At 36.6% G+C, this 11,332-nt stretch overlaps 1 protein-coding gene across 2 annotated transcripts; it reads left to right on the top strand.

The window, feature by feature from the left end:
- Positions 1–594: 594 nt before the first annotated feature.
- On the top strand, positions 595–3,533 carry LOC127967861 (uncharacterized). Of its 2 annotated transcripts, XM_052568614.1 has the most exons (5): positions 595–695; positions 800–1,757; positions 1,910–2,077; positions 2,278–2,373; positions 2,643–3,533. In XM_052568614.1, exons 2-5 carry the CDS (start codon positions 804–806, stop codon positions 2,922–2,924), a joined length of 1,500 nt encoding a protein of 499 aa, XP_052424574.1. In that variant the 5' UTR covers positions 595–695; positions 800–803; the 3' UTR covers positions 2,925–3,533. The 2 variants fall into 2 exon arrangements, with proteins under 2 accessions (XP_052424574.1, XP_052424573.1); XM_052568613.1 differs by lacking the exon at positions 595–695 and having other exon boundaries at positions 779–1,757.
- The last annotated feature ends 7,799 nt before the right edge of the window (positions 3,534–11,332 follow it).

The raw sequence follows: 11,332 nt of genomic DNA on the forward strand, positions 1-11,332 counted from the left end.
TCAGTCCAAAATCAGTGATCATAAGCAAGTACTTCTGCAAACGTTCCCAGAGTTTAACCTTCGTCCTAAACATCACTACGTGGAGCATTACCCCACCATGATCAAGTGCTTTGGGCCCCTGGTGCATGTTTGGACAATGCGATTTGAGGCCAAACACCGTTTTTTTAAACGAGTGGTGCATGACGCTCAAAACTTCAAAAATATTTTGAAGACAATGGCAGTCAGACACCAACACATGATGGCATACCATCTTGCTGCCCCTTCATTTTTCAACCCTGAAACACAAGCGTCCAGTGTTGACTCTGTTCTGGTTTCAGCTCTACCAGAAGTAGCTCAGCTACACATCAGAAGACTAACAACTAGTGACACAATATACCAGACATCAAAGGTTACCATCAATGGCACAGACTATGTCTGTGGAATGTTTTTGTCTGTCGGAGAGAGTGGTGGACTACCTAGGTTTTGCAGAGTAGAACACATTTACCTTGTCAATAGCACCATTTCATTCCTTTGTTCTGATTGTGAGTCCTGGTTTTCAGAACATCTTGGATCCTATGAGCTCTCACCTTCACAGACAAGTCTGTCAATCCACCTAAGGTCTGACTTAAATGATTCAGTCCCTCTCTCTGCATACGAGGTAGAAGGCTCGCTTCTGTTGACACCCAAGAGATTCATACAAATAAAACAAGCCAGTGGTGAGTATTTTTCATGAATCAATTACTATTTTTATTACGGTGCAGTATATAATCTGTGTATTTTAATAAGTATTTATACATGCCAATCTTTTGATTTCCATCAGCATAATGGCAGCTTTATCTCCACAAGCCATGATCCTTCGTGTTGTTGAGCCAGACCGGGCTAGAAAATTAAAACTTAGTTCACGACCAGCCTCTGTTGATGCACTGATTGCTGTTATAAAAGAACAGCTGGAAATAGACCTTGACTTCAGTTTAAAATATGAAGACCCTGACTTTGATGGAAAACTTACTTCCCTCTCTGACATTGATGAGTTGCCACAGAAAGCTGTTGTGCATGTGTCATTTGAGCAAGATTCCAGCTCTGTTGCATCAACAGAAACAATGTCAAGTGTATCATCCTCAGAACGTGGGAGAAGATGGCCTTCACATATTTTTCCAATTCCCACATTTTCTTTTGACGTTGAACTGAGACTTCGGGAAGGTAATGCCGAATTTGAGAAGAACAACAAGCAACTTCAGTTAACTAGAGACATAAAACATGACATTTTAGAAAAGCTAGCATCTGTGATGTATGGCTACAAGGCTTATCCCAGTGATAAGGAGATAGCAATGGTAGCTGAGGCTCTTGTGGTAAAACATCCTTGCTTGAAAGAAGCAGGATCTCAGACTGGCTGGAATGGGTGGAAAAATAGCCTCAAATTTAAGATGGGGAACTATAGGAGCAAGATGAGAAGGGCTGGATGTCCAGAGATCACTGTAAATGCTGGAAAAAGGAGTGCAATGAATCCTGACAATGAATCTTCACATTCAAATATTAAAAGACCCAAACGAGCAGAAGTAAACTTTTTGCCCAACTTTCCCCAAGGAGAAAATCCCTCAACTCTTGAACAGTTGAGACAGAAAATTGTTGATGAAATGAAGAAAGCTGAGAAGAACTTACCACTTATAAAAAAGATGATGCAAACCACCTTTGCTCTGCGGCGACAGACCATAGTGAAGACATGCCCACCAGTAAAAGAGCTCAAGGAACTCTGGCCTGCACTCAAAATGGAATCTGAGGTAATGTGGGGTAACACTGTTTGTCCTGTTATTGCTTTCTTGATAACATGTACCACATTCAGGGGCTGTTTTCTGTGAGGGGGTAGTAGATTAACCAGGTTCACATAATGAACATGGCTGTGTTCTCTGTCTTTCATTGTTTTAAAATGTAGGTGTATGCAGAGTTCCAACGGATTACAAACGAGAACCTGCCCAACACATTCTACTCTGAGCTTGACCGACATCTTCCTAGACTGATGACCCTGTTCAGACAGAAAGCATCCAGAACCGGGAAGACATCAGATACTTTAACTGAAATCCTAAGAATCCATGATGACCAGGTAAAAATATTGTTGTACATTTTGTAGGCTAAAACTTAATTAAAATATTAAAGTTTGAAAACATTAGAAAATGTTGATGATTCAAATCAGCTTTGAACACTACAACTTGTCCTTTTTTTTTTTTTTTGTATTTGCATATCTGATTGTATTGTTTAGAATTTACAGTTTAGTTATGTACAGTTCTGTTTTTATCATTATAGGAGTTTCATGACATACACACCAAACGTGTCACTGTTCTTCATGCGCTTCCTGTGTATCTACGTGAGGACGTCTCTGGGTTTTTAAGGACCTGCATGGTGAGTATTTAAAAAAAGAAATATCACATTACCACACTAAACAGTTCTTATAAATACATACATGCTTACTCTTGTTCAGTCTTTCCAACCAAATAGTTTGTGCGATTTGTTTTCTTTGACCCCACTGTAAAATAGTTTTAGTTCTAGATTATTTTTTAGGCTTTTTTTTTTGTTGCATAGTATCAATCTCTTGCAACGTTTGTTTACTGTTAGCTTGGCTGGCTTGACAGATATTCTGTTTTTGCTTTAATATCCATTTTATTTTACAGGACACATCTGATGAGCCAGAGCTTTTAGATGTTGCAGTGGCCCTCCTCACAGTCATCAAAGATAATGACACAAGTCCAGTTCACTTCCAGCCTGTGAAAATCTCTGTTGTCATCGAAAGTGAGATTGTGGGCAGCCTCTCCAGATTTGCTGATGCCTTCCTGGTAATGTTTGGACTAATCTATGCACTACACCTCAACTATCCCAGGGGACTGACCAACACTTTTGAATTCATTCAAAAGATTTTGCTTGGTCTTGATGAGGGTAAACTGTCACCCAAGTAGAGAGTCTCAAAAATGACTTGATGTGTATGTAGAAATGTATTGGAAAAATTACTAAGGCCTGGCAGTTCCTCAGTAGTTCAATGTAAAAACAATTTGTGAAAATAATGGTTGAAAGGTTTTTGCACTTTTTCCCCCCAAAATGTGCACAGTGTGCATTTATTAATGTGCAGTTTTCATTTCTAAATGTTATTTGTGATTTTAAAACAGCTCTTGTTCTTTACAATTGTTAAGTACAGCTGGGTAGTACTTGGTAACAATGCATGTAATTTAGTTTTAAATGGTTCATGTTTTTGTAAAAGTTCATGCAGGTTTGTGAATTTGTAATGTCAGAGATGTGGTCTTAATCAGTTTTTCAGGTTTTATCATAGTGCACCTTTTTTCTGTCTTTTAAATGAAGTGTTAAATAGGAAAGGACAAGAACTCAGCACACTGTAATTTTAAACTGTTTAAGTTTGTTGAACTTAAAATATTTGAGGCAACGAGTTACATCAAAAAAATTAGTTTTGATTCATATGATTTTGAGTCTTGTGTTTTAAAAGGTTTGAGTAACTTGTACTTAAAACACAAAGACAAAGATACTAATAAATAATGAGTTCATTCAACTTAAAAGTGGCTCTTTGTGAAATTTTTTTTTTAAGTGTTTTTAACTAAATGTCTTGAGTATGTGAAAGCTAAATTTTAAGTCACTGCAACTAAAACTATTTCAGTTAATTTCATAACATGTTTTAATTTAACTGAAATTAAAAGGTTTATGTAGTATGTAATATAGATATTTATTTTTTTTTTTAAATTAAATTTTTAAGTTCATTAACTTAAAAAATTTGAGGCAACGAGTTACATCAAATTTTTTGAGTTCTGCTTACTAATTTGGGTTTACAGTGCAGAGTTTACTAGCAGAAAGAAGACTGTCTCACCTTTAAATAGCAAGCCTTTAATTCTCAGGCAGAATGGATTGTCATTGCTTTTGATAAGAGGCAACCAGTGCTGTGAGAATGGCAGACAAACAAGAGAAACCATTAGAAAAAAGCTTTCTCTGAATGCAGCCTGCCGCTGGTACAGTGCTGCATTTCAAGTGGCTAAAACAAAAAAATAAAACCGCTTTGGAAGCTGGAGGCATGCTGTTTCTCGCACTCTGAGAGCAGCAGCAAGCATCACTCTGACTGAATTATACAAAGAGAGCGTTGAGTCATGCATCATGTGAACTGGGCTTGTTTCTTCTGAACGCTGAGTAATCTCCCCATTGCTCAGTGACAAACACTTCTAAACCTTTTCGGAATTTTAATTAAATAATTTTAAACAATTCAGAACAAGAACATTTCATCTTCCAAAAGCCTGAAAGCCATTCTGGTAGTCCCCCCCACCCAAACACACACACACACTTTCACACGTGAGTGTGCTTTCACATTCCTTGTGAATGTTTTGAATTCCTATGAAAGATGAGTTTGCCGATCCATTTTCCCACTCAATGATCAGTCCATACTGTTGTAGATTGACTGCTTTTTGCTTGAATGTCCACGTTTAACACTGAAAACTGTTCGGACTGGAATTATGACACGGGCTAATTATGATTTGAGCTTCAGAGGAAGAACTGTTTATGATTATTTACTATTAATAGAGCTTGTGCCTGCATATTGCAAGCCAACATACCTTTATGTCAGCATATTAGGAATGTACTGTATATGTCTGTGCAAATATGTACCTGTCCTGATTCACGTAGCACCAGACTGGCGCAGTGTACTGTGTACTCATCAACTATTTATGAAGAAATGTCTTATGAATGGAAAGAAGACATGAGCCAAAGGAGGATTCTTCACAGTCTGTTCCATTCTTATTGACAAATAGGTCACAGTGTGAGACAGATTCAAGTAACAGTGATCTTACTTTAAATCAGTGTATAACAGATTAATAATCCGAATTTATCAATAATATCAGAAGTTTAAAACCACATTACACCTGATCATCTATAGCAAAACAAACACTTTCAGTTTTCACAGCTAGGTGTCGCTGTTTTAGTTGTAAGCAAAACCAGTGCTCTCTGAGATATGTATCGTTCACTTTTTTAATACCAGTGCTAAATGTTACATTTATTTTGAGTGTATTTAAAAATGTGCTCTAATATGGGGTTATATATGTGCCAAAATTAAACAAATCCAACCTTTTGCAAATAAACGCTATGATGATGATCAGATTTTCTAGGCGTCTTCTGATTCACGTTTTGTTAATGATGTTGTGTGTCCTGTAACATTTAGAATAATAATTAAAAAAAATGATCTAAGCATGTAGTATTAATAGCATCTAAAGACAGATGGGAGCGATCCATGGAATTGCCTGAAACTGAATTTCTTTCCTGAGTATCATTTATTTAATTCTGCAAAGCCTCTTTGGCCTTGGAAAAGTCTCCATTAACATACTTCCGCATAAATTATGCTGTTTGAAACAGGATATGAAACAGATTCCAACTGTTTGTGTTTATCTGTTGATGTTCACTAGCTGAGTTCAGTAAAACAACTGAAATGATCAAATTTGAGGTATACAATCTTGAATTTTAAAATCAGTTTGATTTATGTTAGATATAAATATATTTATATGTATATTTATAATTATATGAAATCTAGATTTATTTATATTGAGATAAATTTTGATTTAGTAATTTGGTTGCTTTACTAAAACTGAGTAGCTTGTAAGAGAAATTTCTCCTTTTGAATCTTCTTAAGTAAATCTTTTTTTTTATTATTATTATTATTATTGTATTGCCACTGTGTCTCGCCATAAGGCCAAGGGGAAATACAGTTTATCTGAAGATTCAATTTTGCATTTGAGTCACTCTAATGGATGGAAACATACAAAAAGATAATGGTTCTAACATGAGAAATTCCATTGGTGCGGGAAATGATATATAAACAGGGGAAAAAAATAAAAATAACCGTTTTATCAGTATAAGAAATTATAGCAAGTTTTTTCTTCTCATGTTTGTGTTGTAGGATGTCTGAGCCAACATCAGACGATTATCCTGCTACAGTATTGTTCAAAATAATAGCAGTACAATGTGACTAACCAGAATAATCAAGGTTTTTCGTATATTTTTTTATTGCTACGTGGCAAACAAGTTACCAGTAGGTTCAGTAGATTCTCAGAAAACAAATGAGACCCAGCATTCATGATATGCACGCTCTTAAGGCTGTGCAATTGGGCAATTAGTTGAATTAGTTGAAAGGGGTGTGTTCAAAAAAATAGCAGTGTGGAATTCAATCACTGAGGTCATCAATTTTGTGAAGAAACAGGTGTGAATCAGGTGGCCCCTATTTAAGGATGAAGCCAACACTTGTCGAACATGCATTTGAAAGCTGAGGAAAATGGGTCGTTCAAGACATTGTTCAGAAGAACAGCGTACTTTGATTAAAAAGTTGATTAGAGAGGGGAAAACCTATAAAGAGGTGCAAAAAATGATAGGCTGTTCAGCTAAAATGATCTCCAATGCCTTAAAATGGAGAGCAAAACCAGAGAGACGTGGAAGAAAACGGAAGACAACCATCAAAATGGATAGAAGAATAACCAGAATGGCAAAGGCTCAGCCAATGATCACCTCCAGGATGATCAAAGACAGTCTGGAGTTACCTGTAAGTACTGTGACAGTTAGAAGACGTCTGTGTGAAGCTAATCTATTTTCAAGAATCCCCCGCAAAGTCCCTCTGTTAAAAAAAGGCATGTGCAGAAGAGGTTACAATTTGCCAAAGAACACATCAACTGGCCTAAAGAGAAATGGAGGAACATTTTGTAGACTGATGAGAGTAAAATTGTTCTTTTTGGGTCCAAGGGCCACAGGCAGTTTGTGAGACGACCCCCAAACTCTGAATTCAAGCCACAGTACACAGTGAAGACAGTGAAGCATGGAGGTGCAAGCATCATGATATGGGCATGTTTCTCCTACTATGGTGTTGGGCCTATTTATCGCATACCAGGGATCATGGATCAGTTTGCATATGTTAAAATACTTGAAGAGGTCATGTTGCCCTATGCTGAAGAGGACATGCCCTTGAAATGGTTGTTTCAACAAGACAATGACCCAAAACACACTAGTAAACGGGCAAAGTCTTGGTTCCAAACCAACAAAATTAATGTTATGGAGTGGCCAGCCCAATCTCCAGACCTTAATCCAATTGAGAACTTGAGGGGTGATATCAAAAATGCTGTTTCTGAAGCAAAACCAAGAAATGTGAATGAATTGTGGAATGTTGTTAAAGAATCATGGAGTGGAATAACAGCTGAGAGGTGCCACAAGTTGGTTGACTCCATGCCACACAGATGTCAAGCAGTTTTAAAAAACTGTGGTCATACAACTAAATATTAGTTTAGTGATTCACAGGATTGCTAAATCCCAGAAAAAAAAAATGTTTGTACAAAATAGTTTTGAGTTTGTACAGTCAAAGGTAGACACTGCTATTTTTTTGAACACACCCCTTTCAACTAATTGCCCAATTGCACAGCCTTAAGAGCGTGCATATCATGAATGCTGGGTCTTGTTTGTTTTCTGACAATCTACTGAACCTACTGGTAACTTGTTTGCCACGTAGCAATAAAAAATATACTAAAAACCTTGATTATTCTGGTTAGTCACATTGTACTGCTATTATTTTGAACAATACTGTATGTTTGCAAGAGTTTTAACAGCCCAAGAGGACACACACCTGACAATGACTCAACCACGGCTCACCCAGCTTAGACAGGTCAGGGCTAGCTATCTCACAAGACTGGGATAAATATAAAAAGCACAGAGACACAGTGTAGCCTGATTTAACCTGTCTGTTCTAATCTTTATAGTGAAAGACAGAGCTCTGCTGTGATAGGCTGATCTTTGTAGCGATAGACAGAGCTCTGCTGTGATTGGCTGTTCTCTATAGCGATAGACAGAGCTCTGCTGTGATTGGCTGGTGTCTTTAGCATTATTCCAACTTCAGCAGTAACAGGCTGAGTTCTGTTGGACCCTGACAATGTATTGCACACCTCCTGTGCAACAATTGCTGTACTGTACATCTAATTAATATTTTGATGCCCCATTCCAATGCGTCTGTAGCTGGCTTACAATATTATTCCAACAACAATTGTTCCACATGATTACACCATCACCAGCAGATTCTTAAAGGGATAGTTCACCCTAAAATTTAAATTCTATAATTCTCAAATAGTCATTATTATCTCATGTTGTTCCAAACCTATCTGACTTTCTTTTCTTTTTTCTTTCTTTTTTTTTATACAATGGAAGTCAAAGATTAAGGATATCCATATGTAGGTTTGAAATTGACATGTAACTTAATTTCTGAGTGAAATATCCTTTTATTGCTTATTGTTCATCAGACCAATTGCTTGAGGAAACGGTGCTTTTATTTTAAGCTAGTGGCAGACCAGCATACAGTGTTTTGTTTGCAGACATGTGTCTGTATTAAGTAAGGACAGCTGCCCCAGATGACACCACTCCCATCATGCATCATAACTGCACCATGCCATTTTTAGTAGACCCCCTAATATTCATGAACAATGCACCTCATATTAGCCAGTGCTCCAGAATTGACAAAGAAACTGAGATCAGGCATCGGACTGTGCAAAGAGGAAACCCTTGCATTTGTTTTTATTCAGGTTAACAGTGAAAGGTCAGAGGTGATCTACTAATTAAGATACCTTTGCTTCAGTGGAATCTGAGGAATTCCCCTCAGACCCTTGAAAAAATAATCAGATAACCATGTTCCTTTTGCACACTTTTCCATTGTGGTGAGTTAAGTGTAAATGTCAGTTCTACTCAAACATGTAAACAAAAAGGTCATAAAAACCTTTTGAATCCATTCTAGTGACAAATAAATTAGTCCTCTGAATTAGCTTATGCTTTACAAACACACTAAGAACACTTATATTTGCATCAATGCATTGAGCAATCATCTTATATTCTCTTAGTGAGATTACACAATGAGATTTACTGTAACACTACAGGGCCTTGAGCCCCTTTACCCTTTGACCTCCTGGTTATCTCTCCTTCATCTCAGCCTGTTTCCTCCAGATGGCTCTCTATACTCTTTCCACTTTGTTTCTTGACTGTAGAACATCTTATAAGCCCTGTCTGGTGAGGACCTTTTATTGTATGAGTCAAAATGAAACATGTCGAGAATCATTTTGCTGGTTCTGTTTATTCTTACAGTTCTGCGCTTTATTTAAAGGAATAGTTCACCCTAAAATTTCAAATTTGTTTATCATCAGTCAACACCCTGTCTTAAATATTTATTTCATTCTTAAAGAATGTTTCAACTGTTTTTACAAAATATATACACTATACGTGTCAGAGTGAAAAAAAAATAATAAAAAAATCGATTAATAATTTTTACAACAACTGAGTATTTACAAAAAACAGACTTATTACCAACCCCAAATGTTTGAATGGTACTGTATATACTGTATTTTTTTATTTATTTTTTTATTTGAGTAAACAATGACTTTTTGTCTGAACTGTCACTTTAAGACTATTTGCCTTGTGCAATTAGCATTGTAATTGTAAATTTCTTCTGGTGGCAGACAAAGATTTACCTTTTAAAAACACAGTCGGTGATGTGTGTTAAATAGACAATCACAATGTACAAACTATTGTGATAACATGACATAAACAAGTGTTGCAATCTCTTTTTTTCATAAATTAGTAACATTCACTGAATGGAGCCCTTCCAAGGATTTTCCAAGCAAACTAGCGACCCCATTGTCTTCCTTCTAAAAACATTAATTGGTCATCCAAATAAAAATGAATACGCATCAGCAAGCAAGGTCTGCTATTTATATCTATCTTGTCTCTCTCTCTCTCTCTCTCTCTCTCTCTCTCCTAAGTTTTGTAAGTTTCTGACTTCCTTGACAACCTACTCTTTGTTTTCAGTGGCGTTTGTTAAAGTTGAGAGTGTGAGGAGCTTACGACCTGGAGGTTATCAGACATAGAGACGGCTGTAGCCCAACAAAGAAACTCCTCAGTTTGGAGAAGTTCACAGTTCCTGAGGAACAGGGGCCACAGAGCAGTGCTGCCAAGAGCATGTGAGCAGGGTGTCTTGGTATTGCTGTATCATCACAGCCAGGTAACACTCATGTTTTTTTTTTTTTTTTTTTTTTTTTTTGTGGAGCTTAAGTCTAGACATCATGTCCTAGCCAATGAGCTTTCATTCTTCTGACAGAAAAGCTATCATTAAATAAAAAATTCAAGCATAACATTCCCATTCATGTCAATGTTAGTTGCAGAGCTGGCAAGAGCCAATTGAGCTTAGCGTAACATAAATTAAATACATTTGTGTGATGTAAATTACTTTCAATAAACATTGTGCTCCAAAAATCTGGGATTTATTTTATTTTATTTCAGAGCTGACAATTGTGCACAAGTGTTACTATTGATTGATTCCCATGCAATCAATCATTTTCACCCTTCTTGCCCAAGCTTGCTTCAACTAGTGTGAAAACACCATCAGTTTCCTTCTATGAGACAGGAAAAAGGAAAATGTGAGAATATAAGAAAATATGTATTAATCAAATTAATATATATATTTAGATGTACATTCAAATAGAAAAATCAAGCCGCACAATTGCATAAATATGGAATCATATATAATGGAATAATGGAATCTGTCCTGAATTGATCTAGGTTTATGAACATAATAAAACACATAAAAGCTTTGTGGTACCTGTTTTCATGCATCAAATATTTGAAATGGCCTCTTTTCACAGATCCATTAAGCATCCATCCATCCATTTTTTTTAATTCACTTTAATGTTGTTTTTACCATGGGTGATTGTTGTTCAAAAACGGAACAAACAAACAAAACAAAATAAACAGGAGACCTGCACATTGCATTCCTGGCTGATAGCAGCATTGACCCTGAGAGGACTCTTCCTGTTACGGTCAGTTAGATCTTCCTCTGCCGTCTATAAATAAACCCTTCAGTCTCACCCAGTAACTGTGGCCGGGGTTCAGCTTTATTTAAAGGTCCTTTAATACTCCTGTGCTCTTTTTAGAAGCGCTCCTTTGTAATTGCTCAAAGGACAAGAGGCCCCACTGCATTTTAGTTGTACTGACACGTGTGGTACTTTGTAAACTTAGTACTGGGGAGTTGTTATTAATGCATTAACTCCAATCTATTTACAGCGGCCCAGTGCTTCACACGCAGCTACTGTGAAAAAAAGTTGTGAAAAGGAAAGGCTATTAATGTCCTAGCATGAAAAGAAACCCAGCTGAACCCAAGACACTATCTTACAGCTCTTATAATTGAAACCACTTGAAATCTAAACTTTGTTTGGATTAGATTTGATCTGATATCAGTTATTTACTATATCAACAATTATTAACTTACGATGTGTGTCGTTTAATGAGCTGATTCAGACAGATTCTGTACTTCTGT

This window comes from Carassius gibelio, chromosome B11 (assembly GCF_023724105.1).
Source record: "Carassius gibelio isolate Cgi1373 ecotype wild population from Czech Republic chromosome B11, carGib1.2-hapl.c, whole genome shotgun sequence".
NCBI classification, from domain to species: domain Eukaryota; kingdom Metazoa; phylum Chordata; class Actinopteri; order Cypriniformes; family Cyprinidae; genus Carassius; species Carassius gibelio.